At 44.7% G+C, this 16,362-nt stretch overlaps 1 protein-coding gene across 5 annotated transcripts in view; it reads right to left on the reverse strand.

Moving 5' to 3' along the window:
• Positions 1 to 7,956: 7,956 nt before the first annotated feature.
• Positions 7,957 to 16,362, reverse strand: part of RACGAP1 (Rac GTPase activating protein 1) — a 42,467-nt gene continuing 34,061 nt past the window's right edge. For all 5 annotated transcript variants that reach the window (XM_021714590.1, XM_021714589.1, XM_008062270.2 and 2 more), the window contains 7 exons: positions 14,926 to 15,021; positions 14,643 to 14,841; positions 12,205 to 12,310; positions 11,902 to 12,034; positions 11,621 to 11,756; positions 10,292 to 10,400; positions 7,957 to 9,086 (listed from right to left, as the gene is read on the reverse strand). In XM_021714590.1, coding sequence (XP_021570265.1) covers positions 9,011 to 9,086; positions 10,292 to 10,400; positions 11,621 to 11,756; positions 11,902 to 12,034; positions 12,205 to 12,310; positions 14,643 to 14,841; positions 14,926 to 15,021 — 855 coding nt within the window. In that variant the 3' untranslated portion in view covers positions 7,957 to 9,010. The remainder of the gene's footprint in view (positions 9,087 to 10,291; positions 10,401 to 11,620; positions 11,757 to 11,901; positions 12,035 to 12,204; positions 12,311 to 14,642; positions 14,842 to 14,925; positions 15,022 to 16,362) is intronic.

Below are 16,362 nucleotides of genomic sequence, written 5' to 3' on the forward strand. Positions count from 1 at the left end.
AGACTGGAGTGCAGTGGCACGCTCCCGGCCACTGCAGCCTCGACCTGCTGGGATCCAGGGATCCTTCTGCCTCAGCCTTCCAAGTAGCCAGAACTACAGGCACGCGCTACCACACCTGGCTCAATTTTTCTGATTTATTGTAGAGACGAGGTCTTGCCAAGTTGCCCGGGGGGGTCTCGAAGCCGTGGGCTCAGGCAATTCACTCGCCTCGGCCTCCCAAAGTGCTGGGATTACAATCTGAGCCACCGAGCCTGGCCGTGGTAGCTGTTTTTACCATCATCATGGGAGACTGCAGTCCCTCGACCAAGAACTCAGCCACTTCCCCTGCAGTTTCTAACAAGGCCTGGACTATTACTAAAAAAAGGGATCACTTCCTTCCCACATCCCAGGCATAGCTTGAGCTGTGTGTGTGTGTGTGTGTGTGAGTGTGTGTGTGTGTGTGCGCGCGCGTGCATTTGGGATAAGGAGGGAATCCCAGAGGAAAGAGGAGTCAAGAAGGAGAAATAAGGGCCTTCTCAGAACAGGGAAGTGAGTGGAGCACTGGAGCGACCACTGCTGGGAGAGCTGGTCTGGGGGAGACTCGTGGGAATGAGGGTAAGAAGGCTGGGTGGGGTGGCAAAGGGGTAAAGGAGGGCTTAGAGGACTTAGAATTTCACACAAAAGCCAAGTAAACAAAAAGGGAGCTGACATCAGAGCTGAGGGTTAAAGGGATAGCACACACCAAATCACGGATCTCTAATGAGGTCAAGTGATGGGAAGCAAGCCGATCCAGGTCACCGTGGGAGACTCACTGTGTCTGAGGGGGAGATCACCTTGGCCCCTCTGTCCCAAAGCACAGCTCTCCACGACCTAGAGCAGTGCCAGGGGGTGCAGGAATAAGGAGAAAAGAGCTCAATGCTCGCTATCAAGAGGGATTTTAACCTACAGTTTAGTGCCAGGCCTCAGCAATGTCAGAGAGAGAGAGACGAGGAGGGAAGAAGCTAAGGGCTAATCAAGATGAAGCATCCGGCCAAGCTGTGGCCTCTCTGGGCAGCTGTGGCAGGGGGGTCAGCACAGCCAAGATCTGTAATCACTTCTCAGGGAGAGGCGGCTCCACTAAGGCACAGTCACATACTTAGCAGAACCCGGGGAGCCAAGGCACCGTTAGCAAACGGGGTTTATGGGAGTGGGGAGTCCAATAGCACTAATTAATAGGCTGCAGTTAATTAGCAGAAAGGGGAGGAATGAAAAATAGTGTTTCAGAGCTCTGATTAAGGCAGATAAAGGGGCAATCATTGCCAGAGCTAGGAGTGGAGGAAGCCAGAGACAGAGGCAGGGACAGATAACTTGTCCTCTACTCCCATGGACAGGCGGAACATGGCCCAGCCAGGCCAGGGCCCAGCCTGCGGTTAGAGAAGCCAGGACAGCAGTCGGGGTGTCCACTTCTGGAGCAACAGGCAGAAGATGCTTTCTCTCCTGGAGAATCTGCTCTGGGTGCCTGCCCAGCTACCTCACTCACCAGTTCCATGCACCCTGTGCCCACCTCAATCCTGACACTGAACATGTTACTTCATTGTTATCTGAACATCTGTCTCACCTAAACAGGAAGACCTTCTTAAGCAAAATTGTATTTTTAGTCTACTTCTTATTCCAAGGCAATGAGTTCTTAATCTTGACTGTCTTGTGACATAGCCTTCCTTTTTATGTTGGCCCCAGAATCATGGTCTTCCAGTTTCAAGGAAGGAAGGACCTTCCTCTGATAATCCTGGATTTGGTGAGCAAATTGGGCAAAGGATTGTAACAAACACTCCCAACTCCCTGCCCAACAGGATATCGAATACCTCTAATCTCACATGTTAAGGCACCCTGACTTCCATTGGGATACACTGGCATTTTGGTCCTATCACTGATTCACAATGACTTTTCTTTTTCTTTTTTTTTTTGAGTTGGAGTCTCACTCCGTCGCCCAGACTGGAGTGCAGTGGCTGTTCCCAGCCACTGCAGCCTCGACCTGCTGGGCTCCGGCGATCCTTCTGCCTCAGCCTTCCAAGGAGCTGGAACTACAGGAGCACGCTACCACGCCCGGCTAATTTTTGATTTATTGTAGAGATGAGGTCTTGCCAAGTTGCCCAGGCGGGTCTCGAACCCACAGCCTCAGGCAATCCACTCACCTCAGCCACCCAAAGCGCTGGGATTACAGGCTGAGCCACCGAGCCCGGCTCACAATGACTTTTCTACTTCCCTGATGCAGAGGTCACATGTACTGGTTCTGGGACATTGATCTGACTGGGAAAGATTTTGATCCTATCCTACTCACTGCTTATAGCTTCTTCGTGCCAGTGTCTTGGGTTGAGCCTTGGTTTCTCTGCTTTTCCTACACTGCAGCTTCCCTTCAGACCTGGGAACTCCCTGTTTTTAATCTCTCTTTGACCACAGCAAAGTGGCAGGTTCTCCAGTCAGCACATCTGGTTCAGTCAACAGCCTGTCTCCTGTGAACAGCCAGCACTTCCAACCAAAACAACATTGATTATAAGACACACCACTAGTTTATGAGCCACTAAGGTAGGAAAAACATTGCATTATATTCATAAGATGCCACTGATTATAAAATGTCCCAATTCTCAGAGATATTAACAGTGGAGTTTTAAAGTGCATTTTGTTTATCTTTTTATTTCTTTTTATTTTTTTGAGTTGGGAGTTTCACTCAGTCGCCCAGACTGGAGTGCAGTGGCACGCTCCCGGCCACCGCAGCCTCGACCTGCTGGGCTCCGACGATCCTTCCACCTCAGCCTTCCAAGTAGCTGGAACTACAGGCACGCGCTACCACACCCGGCTAATTTTTTGATTTATTGTAGAGATGAGGTCTCGCCAAATTGCCCAGGCAGGTCTCAAACTCGTGGGCTCAGCAATCCACTCACCTCAGCCTCCCAAAGGCGCGGGATTACAGGCTGAGCCACAGAGCCCAGCGCATTTTGTTTATCAATGAAATGATTGTTTCTCTTTCAAATCTTGGCTCTTTAAACCAGGCTTTGATGAAAAGAGGAACACAAGGCCAGAGTGGTGATCATCCTAGAGGGCCTCAAGTCTTCTTCCTCTCAGGGGGTGGAGACCACTGCCCTCACATGCTCTCAACCCCACAAATCTCTTATTGGACCTGCTTTTAAGTACCCAGGCCACCCCTCATGCCAGGGAGTTCACTGAAGAGAAGCCCGTTTTTTTCAGAGGCAAAACAAAACACAAACCACATCAAGCTGGGACTACACTTTTGAGGAGATAACAGCCTAACACTCCAACACCCTTTATCCAACCACTTCCCATCCCGTGGGGTTATTTTCCCCAGAGCCTCCAGAGCAGTGTCATGAGAAGATGCACAGATTAGTCATTTCCTCCTAATCGGGCTAAGACAGCTCCGTTAAGCTGCCGACTGCAGGCGGCTCCCATTAAAGCAAAGCAGCTGGAAAGGGCTTAGCCCTTTAATGCCAGCAGCTGTATCTCCACAGTGCGGCTGCTCTGCTGAGGGGCTGGACTCTGTCCAGAAGCACCAGGCTTTTAGCCCCATTCAATGTATATTAACCCAGGAGGAGAGAGCAGCCAGCTCCCTGGGAGGAGAGGAGGTGGCTCTTCTAAGCACCTCCACCCCCAGGCTTTGCTTCCCAACAAGGAAGAAAAATCCCAGCCCCTTTGAATCTCTCTCTCCTAAAATCTGGACAAACTATCATCTCACAGGCAGAAAAGAGCTTTCTCTGTGATGGGAGCAACCCTATTTTAAAAGGTAACCTAAGGACACATCCACTTTTTCTCTCAACAAAAAGAACTTCAGTCCACTAGACACCCAGGACTCATTCTCCTTTGAGGTTTGTTTGTTTTTGTTTTTTTAGTTGGAGTCTCACTCTGTCGCCCAAGCCAGAGTGCAGTGGCATGGTCACGGTTCACTGCAGCCTTAACATCCTAGGCTCAGCCTTGACATTTTGCCTTAGTCTCCTGAGTAACTGGGACTATAGGCGCCTGCCACCACACCTGGCTAATTTTTTTTGTTTGTAAAGACAATGTCTCACTATGTTACCTAGGCTAGTCTCGAACTCTTAGACTCAAGCAATCCTTCTGCCTTGGCCTCCCAAAGTGCTAGGATTATAAGTGTGAGCCACTGTAACCAACCTGAGCTGGTTTTTTTCTCTGAGATCTAAAGTATCCTTCTGATCCCAGGTATGTATGCAAGTGGACCCAAAAGACTGACTACCTCTTCTTGGAGAGCACTGGGCCTAGGGCTGATGAGGGGAAAAGCTGAACAGCCCTTGGAAAGCCCTGGCGCAGAGCAGGCTGTTGAAGAGAGATCACTCGAAGGCTTCTTACTCAGAGCCAGATGGTGAACATGAGAAGGGGTGAGAGCTAATGCCACTCAGGGGGAAAGCCAATAAGTTAATCCGCTGACACGTTTCTAGAAGCAGGCTGATGGCTTTGGCTCAGAGACTTGCTTGCCCTTGGCTTTGAGCTTCAGAGCACACAGGACGCACACGGGTGGCCTGAGAACAGGACGCACATGGGTGGCCTGCGAACAGACACCACCAGCCGCAACCTCGGGCGCCTACACATCATTTTCCTCATCCCACATAGAAACCAGCCCTGGATTATCAGGCCTAGTTGTTCCACTCTGTCAGACAATAACCACAGCCATCAGGGAATTCTGTTCCAAATGCCTTTCCCAGCAGTCTAGGCCTCCTTGCTCTTTCTGGGTCATCTGCTAAGTGTATGACTATGTCCACATCTATATGGTCCTCAGCAGAATCTATGGCTATAGGCTGGTTGTGGCTTACAAAGTACTTACTAATAATGGAAGAACTGAAATGTAAACAAGCATCTCTCTCTACAGCTTTGTTCATTTTATCCTTTGCAGAATGAGATCCTTCCTTGCATGGGACACAGATAACACTGGCTCCAAGCAAAGGCCATTTACTAGCATTTAAATACCTAATACATTAACGGTCCCATAATGCTAAACAAGTCTGAAATTCCAAGCACCATGGCTGACCTTCAGACTAAGAGCTGTAATTCCCAGTTTCTAACCCCAGATAAACTATACATTAGCTGGCGGGAGTTTGGGCCAAATCACCTCTGAATTTGTCAGTTGGGATAGGATCTTCTGCCCTGTTCACCTCATGTGAGTGTGAAAGCATTCTGTATATGGTAGATCACCATATTAAATTTCCTAGAGGCTCTAAGGGGACTCAGTCCTTAATTCCATCTTCAATATGACCAGAGAAGATTTAACTGGCAAGTGCTTTATTAGAAGTCTAAATATCCACTTACATGTGTCTGAGCCCAGCACACAGATGGTACCCAACTGTGTGAGGTATGAAAGTAATGCTGTATAAAGAACAATGCAGCTAAATGAAGCCTGGCAAGAGCTAGAGGGAGAAGGTAGACAAAAGGAGAAATTCCTGCTTCCAACTACGAATCCCTGAAGAGTGACCTCCTTCCCATTCCACACTTTGCAGAGGACAAAGCTCCCACACACTACAAGGTTATTCTTGATGACGTCAAGCTGTCTTCCGCCTGACTTTGTGAATAGAAACCATCAACAAATACAGCTCTGAGAACCAGTATCTCATAAATTACACAAGTTAGGGATCTCTTGGCCTGGCTTTCACTTATTTACAAAATATACCAGCTATAGGGAACACATAAAAAAATTGCTAAGTTCTTAAGTGGCTGTTCTCCAAACCCTGTTTACACTAAAACACAATGGCCAACACGCCCCAACTCTGCATGCTTAAAAGTTTTTTGCACCAGTAGCTGAAATCTGAGTCACCACCAAGACCATCATCAAAGCACATTGATTGAGAATCTACTGTGTGTGCTGCGCCGGCTTGAACACTGAACTCTGTGCCACCCTCACTTTTCAAATCTGGGCATCCACACCAGCTCTTTCCCTGCTCATGCTGAGAGTCTAAGAAAAGGTGTTGCATGATTCAGAGAAACACTCGGCAAGCCAGGCATAGCAGAGAGGCCCCCAATTGCTTTTCCAATAGGAAATCACATACTATGTGTGCACGTATGTGCATGTGCAGGTATGTACTATGCATCTAAAGCTAGACAGGTGGGCAGGAAGGCCCTACCGTAACAAAACAAAAACCTCAAGCCTGCTATCTGCTCCCTGCACTCACTCAACTTTCCTTGTCATTTTGTGCTGCCTAGTAATTTAAGCATGCATTTGAGAATGCAAGATCTCTTTCAATGCCACAGGTTAAGTTATAAGCAAAAGTGACTATTTTTTTCTCCTAATAAATCAACTGTGCACCCTAAAAGTCCTCTGACTGAAACTTAGATGCTTTCTTGATTTCCATTTCTGCAAGCAATAAATTCACCTTCTTAAGGAAGAAATTGTTAAATCACAGTAATAAACTCAAATTGCTGTGGTTAAATCAAACTATGTAATGCTTGCCCAGTTAAACAAGCATCAAACTCAGGAGTCTTACATCAACTGGGGAAAAAGAGGTACATGCTACGATGTAAAGATTCTGTTTATTAGCAAGTGGGATAGTCAAGTTAAACTGCATTAAAAGCATAGTAAGAGGCAGCATAGGAAAGGGTTAGGAGTAAGAGATGGGGTGATGACCATTCCAAAGCACGGAACCTCTTTCCACAGCGCTCCTATCAAATAGACCTAATTTAATTAAGAAAGCCCTCTCAAGTCAGTTGTGCCACATGAAGTACTGTTAAAGAATTTGAGGGTGGGTACATATTTCCCTTTGTTAATATCATAATTATTTTCGTGGCTCAGGTCTCTTGGCCTAGCCCTAAAACTGAGCAAATGGTTGCCAACATTTGACACATAAGGACCATTTCCTTTTTCGTTAATGGACCATCAGTTCCTGCATAGGATAGTCTTGCCTTCACTAACGTTACACAATCCATTTACTTCCTCTACATTAGTGACTTAAAATGCACTTTGGGGAGATACTACAGAACAGCAAATATGGAACCAAGCCAAGACCAGGCTTGTAAAGACATAAGAAAAGAGGTAGCATCTAGGACAGAGTTTAAAAAAAATAAAGCCTAGCAGGCATGTGTGTGAAGGGGGGTACGGAACCCATCCTCTGTCAATTTGCTGAGGCAGATGGGCCCTGCTGTGAGAGCTGCCCCCTCCTGGGAAAAAAGCCAGTAGGTTGCCTTCTCTCTCCACGGTTACATATTAAGCCTGCAACTGTTTACGTTCAATCTCAGATACATTCTGTTCACCAGCTTCAGAGTTCCAAGTACAGGTGCCCTCAGTTAATCATCCCAGCTCACTTCAGAGTCACTTCCAGCAGTGAAGGATGTTCCAGGCAGCCAGCCAGCCAGAGGCAATTTTGTAAAAAATCTGTACCATTCTTGTCCCTAAAGAGTTGTTTAAAAAGTTTGTTTTTTTGTTTAAAGTACAGTCATGTACCGCATGATGATGTTTTGGTCAAGGAGGGATACCATATACAATAGTAGTCCCGTTAAGATTATAATACTGTATTTTTATTGTACCTTTTCTATGTTTAGATACACAAATACTTACCAATGTATTACAACTGCCTACAGTAGTCAGTGCACTAACATGCTATACAGGTGTGCAGGCCAGGAGCAAGAGGCTCTACCATATAGCCTAGGTGTATAGTAGACTGTACCATCTAGACTCATGTAAGGATATTCCATGCAGTTCCCACAACAATGACATCACCTAAGAAAACATTTCTCAGAATGCATCCCCATCATTAAGACGCATAACTGTGGTAAACAAGAGGATAACAGCACAGGACAAACCTAGGACTTCAGTTTGGACAAAGAAAATGACTGAATGGAAAATGAAAAAACAAACTTTTGGCAGTGGTGAGATTGGCATGGATCCAGAAAGTGGGAAATGGAGATAAACAATAGAATCAAGACACACTGAAGAAAAGTATTTTCTAAAAGGCATTGAAGACTACCTTCTAGGACAAGAAAGCCAACCTTACGTTCATTTTGAAAAAGCTATTTACTTTTTTCCAAATATGTGTTTTATAGGCAAGGGTCAATTTGAATCAGAAACATTCTATAGACGCAAACCATTTTTACAGACATTGAGAAAACTTCTAACAGAAGATAAAGCTTACATTTATCTAGATGTGGCTACGTTCCACGGGAAAATTTCAGCATCCAAAGTGCAAAGACAAATGATTGTGGCTCTTCTTACCACATGAAATATTGACAATCTTCCCTTACAGCCTACTCTTTAAATTGTTAGCTGAGGTGCCAAATAGACGGCATTCTGACCTTTAGAAGTAGAACTCCGCTGGACAAGGTGGGGGAGTCAAGCATCAGAATGAACTTAACTTTAGAGGAAAAAACTGGCTTTGACCCCAGTCAAACCCAAATTCCAGCCAGTGGCCCGTCAGAGATAAATATAAGTTGTACTATCACATTTACAGGGCTATGCCACTATTAAGACCCAATCAATTCAAATTAAAGCTAAGGATATTCCCTTCACTAGTTTTGTCTTTAACATTTTTATGAAGGCACCATGTCATAGCTCAACTCATAATGGGGGAAGTTCCCAGAAGGAGCCATCCTAAATGATCTGTCCAACCCCTTCTTTACCCTGCCCTCCCACTTCCCACCCTGAGACAAATCAGTCTTATCAGAGAGGTAGGGTTTCTGCCACTGTCTCGTGGAAATTAGTTCTAAATGACAACAGAGAAAGCTCATTCCATGAGCGGCGTTTGGCTTTAAGCCAAAGGGACAAACCCCTGCCCCCCAAAAAGAATCACAATGAATTCCATACTACCTCTTCAACCCCTTGGGAGATCTGCCTCTAAAAGCTCCCAACAATGACCAGCACAGGGTGCTGATACTATGTTACTAGAGAAGGAGATACACATAGTTTTAATAAAACCCTCATGCACAGTTAAACATGATTAAAAGCCTGGAGAATGCTAAAAGGAGTCATGAGTACAGGAGGCTGCAGAGTAGAGTACAGGTGTGTCCTTTCTTATAGTCAGTCACTGCTAGGAAATAACAGGCAGATGTGACCTCACTTGAGCATTGGAGAAGCAAAAAAGTTGCCTTGTCGTCCCAGGTTGGTAGCAGACTTGCTTTTGCTCCCAAATCTACAAAGAAAAAGAATAAACTGAAAAGTGTTCCATAAAAAAACATGAATAAACAACTGTAATATTACTTGACACAATTCACTAAAATTAGGAAACCCTTGTAAAGTACTCTTAAAGTCACCTGAAATGAGAGGGGAAAGTAAAGACGTTCAGACTATTTAATTATTTAGAGTCAGGGTCTCACTCTGTCACACAGGATGGAGTGCAATGGCACAATTAGGGCTTACCACAGCCTTGAACTCCCAGGCTCAAGTGATCCTTCTGCCTCAGCCTCCTGAGTAGCTGGGGCCACAGGCACACACCACCACATCTGGCTAATTTTCTTATTTTTTTTGGTAGAGACGAGGTCTCGCTAGGTTGCCAGAGCTTGTCTCAAACTCCTGGGCTCAGCCTCCCAATGTGTTGGATTACAGATGTGAGCCACCATGCCCAGCCAACTTTAAGACTCTTTAAAAAAGGGATTCTTTGGCTGGACATGGTGGCTCACGTCTGTAATTCTAGCACTTTGGAAGGCCGAGGTGAGAGGATTGCCTGAGCCCAGGGGTTCGAAACCAGCCTGGGCAACCTGGTGAGACCTCATCTCTACAACAAATAAACGCGCAGGCATGGTGGCGCGTGCCTATAGTTCCAGCTACTTGGAAGGCTGAGGTAAAAGGATCACCTGAGCCCAACAGTTTGAGGCTGCAGTGGTCGTGAGCGTGCTACTGCACTCCAGTCTGGGTGACAGAGTGAGACTCTAACTCCAAAAAAAAGGAAGAGATTCTTATGGCTCAAGTTCCCTTTTTATTTTTTAGAGAAGGGGGAGGTCTTCCTCTATCACCAGGTTGGAGTGTGGACACATGATCATAGCTCAATGTAGTCTTGAATTCCTGGGCTTAAGCCATCCTCCCACTTCAGCCTCCCAAGTAGTTGGGACTAGAGGCACATGCCACCACATACAGCTGATTTAATAAAATATTTTTTTGTAGAGACGGAGTCTGACTATGTTACCCAGGTTGGTATCCAACTTCTGGCGTCAAGGGATCCTCCTGCCTTGGCTTCCAAAGCACTGGGATTAAGATCTGATGCCCAGTCCCAAGTTCCCTATTAAAGTCTAGTTGCTAGCTGAAATCTAATTCAATTTTTCTCTCAAAGAGCTTCAATAAGACGAGAAAGAAGTCTAAGAAGGTGCCATGTTTATTTCCTAAGAAGGTAATCCTGCATACCTGGGAGTGTTCTTGGTGAGGGTGGAGCGGACTCTCTGCGACAGAGAACTGGATGAAGGAGTCTTGAGAAGCTGATGCTCAGGAGTGGTCACAGGTCCCAGTAAACTCACTTCAAACAAAGTTCATACATATTTTAAACAAGAGGGAAAAAAAGAAGGCACCCCTCAGATGGCCAGTTTTAAGCTGACTATCCTCTGGAACATTTAAGAGCTAAGGTTAGACACCTAGCAAAGTTCCAGAGCTCATTTTTTGTCACAATTTTGTAACACACTAGTATACCTTTTGCAGGGAACTACTCAATGAATAGCTGACATTCACTCCCTGATTCAGGTCATTCTCTAATCCCAAACTTCACAAATGTAACATCTAAACATTGGACTTTTATACTGGAGGAAACGATATGCTTCCTTAAAAAGGAACTTGCGATTATGAAAGAATTGGCCTCCAATGTCAGTGAGGTTGGAATAAAACCAGTCTAGTCATACAAGATTGTTGGTTCACAATATAAACTGGCAAGTCTTTAAGAAATCAAGTTGGTAAATCATATCAAGAAACATAAAAATGTTGAAGCCTCTAACTCAGTGATTCCCACTCTTAAGAATTTATCATTAAAGGAAAAAATCCATATATACAATGTTAGCTACAGCATTACTTGTAATTATCAAAAATTGAATTATAATGTCAATTCCTAATAGAATATTTAGAGGGAAAAACAGTTTACAACCATAAAATAATAAATCAGATATCAGAAAAAGTCTTCACAATAGGCTATGTAAAATTAGTGCATACTACACTAAACTATTATTGTATCTATATATAAAATGTATATACAAAGCCAAGTTCGGTGGCTCAGCCTGTAATCCCGCGCTTTGGGAGGCTGAGGTGAGTGAACTGCCTGAGCCCGCGGGTTCGAGACTTGCCTGGGCAACTTGACAAGACCTCATCTCTACAATAAATCAAAAAATCAGCAGGGCACGGTAGCGATGCCTGTAATTCCGGCTACTCGTAAGGCTGAGGCAGAAGGATCGCCGGAGCCCAGCGGGTCGAGGCTGCAGTGACCGCAAGCGGCCACTGCACTCCAGTCTGGGTGACAGAGTGAGACTCCAACTCAAAAAAAATAAAATAAATAAAATAAAATGTATATCATATGGGTTAAGAAAGAGAAATATGGGGAAAAAATTAGGATGATAGAATTATATGAATTTCCTTTAATGATAGAATTTTCAAAATAAATTTAATTTTTATTGAAGAATATGAATTTCAAACTCTAGGAAAGGCAAGGAGAGGGCATATGATTAAAACTAAAGAGGGAGTCAACTGAGACCTTACCTTTAACATCTGGTGTCTGTGGTGTTGAAAAGGCGTTTGTGTTTTCAATGACATGCAGGGGGTCAATGTTCTCTTGCTCTGCCATCATGTACTTACTCCAATATTCCAGGGGCAATGAAAGCAGGCGCTCTACCACCTACAAGCCACCAAATATGCTAGCAAAATTCCAAAATTCAAGGCTTACTTCTCACCATTCTCTCATCTTATCACATTACATAAGTTCATACATATATACATATCATTCACACACAACACACACACACACACACACACACGCCTACCTTGGGTTGACGCCTGGTATCCTGTAACATTGTCACTGGGTCTGGATTTGGCACAGCATGGGCAACTATTGTAGGGCCAAAGACTTTAGCCAGATTGACAACATCCATTTTAGTGTGTGGACTCAGAGCCACTCTAAGCAAAAGAGTATTAAATTAGAAGACTCACCCTTCTACTTAAATGCAAACCAAAATATAAAGTCTATAAGAAAACAACTCACCCCTCATACTCCCTAACACCCAGCCCATATTATCTTCCCCTCAGAAAATTCCCTAACTCCCAGAACAAGTTTCTGCAGGACTCACCTCTGCAAGTGAATCATGAGAAAAGCTAATGTGTCCCTGTTGGCTTGGGGCAGTTCACCAACAGCCTGGTACATGGCAGCTATGCTGTTGTCTTCATCTGTGATTTCTGTAAATGAAAAGAAAGCATCAAGAAGCCTAGACTTCTTTCCCTTGACAGCGGGCTTCCAAGTTATCGACCTCACCAAGTCTCATCTATACAGTAAGCTTCTGAAACTTCTGATTAGGTTCATGACTGCATCAGACTCCAGCTTCATTAACAAGAAGGATACTGGCCAACAACTCAATATTAGAAGTCAGAACTTTAAAAAAAAAAATCAACCCTTGCAGTTAGGGAAAACAGCTGGCAACCCACATACTAGAAAGACAGGCATACAACTGCAAGGACAGCTATCAGGGTATTCATTCATAAAATGTGTTTCAGGGCCTACTGTGTGCTGGGCACTGTTCTAAGTGCTTAGCATAAAGTAAAGTAAACAGGATAAAGTAAGGTAAACAAAGTTCGTGCCTTATGGAACATACATTCTATTGAAGGAGTTGGTCAAATGCATATCAGATAGAGTGATACATAAAGCAATTAAGGCAGGCAAGAAGCTAAAAGAAATGTAAGCTGCTCATTTAGACAGCAGTCAGGAAAGGTGGTTCTGAGGACAAGATATCTGATGAGAAACCTGAAGGAATTAAAGGAGTAAACCATACAGATATCTAGTGCAGAGCAGCGCAGGCTGAGACAGTAACAAATGTGATAACCTCAAGGTAGGAAGTAAGCTTGATATGTTTTAAAAACTGCAAAAATCCCAGTGTAAATGGAAAAGAAAGCAACAAGGGAAGGGTACTGAACAAAATAATGCTACAGAAGTCCAGGAGCCAAATCAGGTAGGGGTGTTTTTGGCTGTGTTAAAGACTGTGGACTTTATTCTGAAAGTGATGGAAAACTGCTGGAGGATACTGAGGATGGAAGGGACATCATCTACTGTAAATTTTATTTTTTATTTTGTTGAGTTGGAGTCTCACTCTGTCGCCCATGCTGGAGTGCAGTGGCATACTCATGGCCCATAGCAGGCTCAACCTGCTGGGTTCAAGGTGATCATTCCGCTTCAGTCTTCCAAGTAGCTGGAACTACAGGCACACGCCACCATGCCTAGGTAATTTTTTGATTTACTGTAGCAATGAGGTCTTGCCAAGTTGCCCAGGCTGGTCTCAAACATGTGGGTTCAGGCAATCCTCTTACCTCAGTCTCCCAAAGTGCTGGGATTATAGGTGTGAGGCACCACGCCCGGCCTACTGTAAATTTTTAAAGAATCACTTTCGCTCCTGTGCGAATCTCATACTTTAGAGGGCAAGAGTAAAACAGGACAGTAGATTCTTACAAAACTCCAGGGTGACAGGACATCAAGAGTGACTGTAGTACATCTACTACTATTCTTGACAAGTATCAAATTTAAGATATAGTTTACAAGACTGCTGACAAGATTGGACAAGGAATTAGGTGTGGGATATGAGGAAATCAAAGATGGTTCCAACTTCAAAGATGGCTCGGTGGCTCAGCCTGTAATCCCGCACCTTGGGAGGCTGAGGTGAGTGGATTGCCTGAGCCCGCGGGTTCAAGACCTGCCTGGGCAACTTGGCGAGACCTCATCTCTACAATAAATCAAAAAACTAGCTGGGCGTGGTAATGCTCGCCTGTAGTTCCAGCTACTTGGAAGGCTGAGGCGGAAGGATCGCCGGAGTCCAGCAGGTCAAGACTGCAGTGGCTGCTCCTGGGTGGCAGAGTGAGACTCCAACTCAAAAAAAAAAAAAAAAAAAAGTCAGGCTCGGTGGCTCAGCCCGTAATCCCGCGCCTTGGGAGGCTGAGGTGAGTGGATTGCCTGGGTTCGAGACCCACCTGGGCAACTTAGCAAGACCTCATCTCTACAATAAATCAAAAAACTAGCCGGGCGTGGTAATGCTCACCTGTAGTTCCAGCTACTTGGAAGGCTGAGGCGGAAGGATCGCCGGAGCCCAGCAGGTCGAGGCTGCAGTGACCAGGAGCGTGCCACTGCACTCCAGTCTGGGCGACAGAATGAGACTCCAACTCAAAAAAAAAAAAAGACAACCTCAATTCTACCAAAAACACAAGTGCAAGAAAAAAACCTGTTAATACCCTATACAATTTAGAAAGGAAGACAAGCATGAGGGACATGTATATAGTAATCCATCCACCAAACCATTTGAGCACCTACTATGTTTCAGGCACTGTACTAGGCAGGGGCTAAAGCAGTTAAAAGAAAAACTCTTACCCTGGTGGAATTCACGTTCAAATATTAAGATCTGCCTTTATTATCTGGGCACGGTGGCACATACCTGTAGTCCTAACTACTTGGGAGGCTGAGGTGGGGGATCACTTGAGCACAGGACAACGAGACCCCGTCTCTTAAAAAAAAAAAAAGATCTGCTCTTACCTGCTGCTTCCATGAAGGCTTTATTTAGTCGAAAGGTCAGAAGGGGTTCTTTGAGGTTTCGAAGGAAGTCTTTTAGAAGGCTACAGACAGCATGGATATCGTCCACTTTGCTGAGAAGGGGTACAGTTTTCATTCTGAGGAATTTCTCTTTCAGTTCTTTTACTGTCCGGTCACAGCCCGAGATCCTATACAGTCCTGTCTATTATCAAGATGACACTTTTATTTAAGAACCTCGTAATTAGCAAAAATAACAAATTCACCCTCTCTGAGGACTGACTCTTACCTCAGTTAGCCCTCTCTGCTCAATCTCATTTACACAGTGGACAATAATGGAAGGGATCATTGGAGAAGTCTGGGACACAAAATCTTCCAGCATTCCCTGACAAAAAAAGAACTTTAAATTATTATTTATACCACTTAGACCAACAGATGAAGACCATGTATGAAGAATCAACTCCAAACTAACACCCAGGCTAGGAGGACATCATGTCTACTTCCAAGTTCTTACTCTCAAAGCGTATATTAAATCAGAGATTCTTGGGCCAGGCATGGTGGCTCACGCCTGTAATTCTAGAACTTTGGGAGGCAGAGGCAAGAGACCTGCCTGAACCCAACGTTTGAGACCAATCAGGGCAATTTGGGAAGACTTCATCCCTACAATAAATCAAAAAATTAGCTGGGCATGATGGTGCATGCTTGTAGTTCCAGATATTTGGAAGGTTGAATGGAAGGGTTGCCTGAGCCCAGCAGGTTGAGGCTGTGATGGCTGTGAGTGTGCCATTATACTCCCACCTGAGTGACTTTGACTCAAAATAACAAAAAGCGAGATTCTCATTCATGTTTCCTACCTCCACACCAGGACTAATTTATGATCAAATGTATCACTTTTTTTTTTTTGAGTCACAGTCTCACTCTGCCACCCAGGCTGGAGTGCAGCGGCAAGCTCACACCCACTGCAGCCTCAACCTGCTGAGTTCAGATGATCCTTCCACCTCAGCCTTCTAAGTAGCTGGGGCTACAGGCGTGTGCCACCATGCCCGGCTAATTTTTGATTTATTGTAGAGATGAGGTCTTGTGAAGTTGCCCAGGCTGGTCTTGAACCCGTGGGCTCAGGCAATCCTCTCACCTTGGCCTCCCAAAGTGCTGGGATTATAGGCGTGAGCCACTGCAACTGCCCTATACCACATTCTTATATGCATAACAAATAAGACCACCAGCTCCAACTATCCCCTCCTCTACTCCAGGACAGCAGGAAGCAAGCAATAATGAGGTTAAAGGCATGGTCTTTAATAAAAGCCAATGCATTATTCTAAATAAGAAAATTTTTTTAACACTTTCATTATTTTCAGGAAAAAAATTATTTAATAAACCTCACAGTTGGTCATGACACAATCTACCTGTGGGGGAAATCTCTGTGGTTCTATATTTGAGCACAGAAAATTTGTAAAAAAATTTATATACACAGACAAGAACTCTTAAGATTAGGGGAAATAACATTTAATTTGTTGAGTGGTAGGTAGCATCACAGTCATTTTGTTTTGATTTTTGCTAATGTTGCCTATATAAGAAACATTTTCTTAATGGATTGAATCAGTTTTTAGAAATAAGCAACTTGTGGCTCAGCCTGTCATCCCACGCCTTTGGGAGGCTGAGGTGAGTGGATTGCCTGAGCCTGCGAGTTCGAGACCCGCCTGGGCAGCAAGACCTCATCTCTACAATA

Source organism: Carlito syrichta, unplaced genomic scaffold (assembly GCF_000164805.1).
Source record: "Carlito syrichta isolate Samal-C Ts95f unplaced genomic scaffold, Tarsius_syrichta-2.0.1 Scaffold305684, whole genome shotgun sequence".
NCBI lineage: Eukaryota > Metazoa > Chordata > Mammalia > Primates > Tarsiidae > Carlito > Carlito syrichta.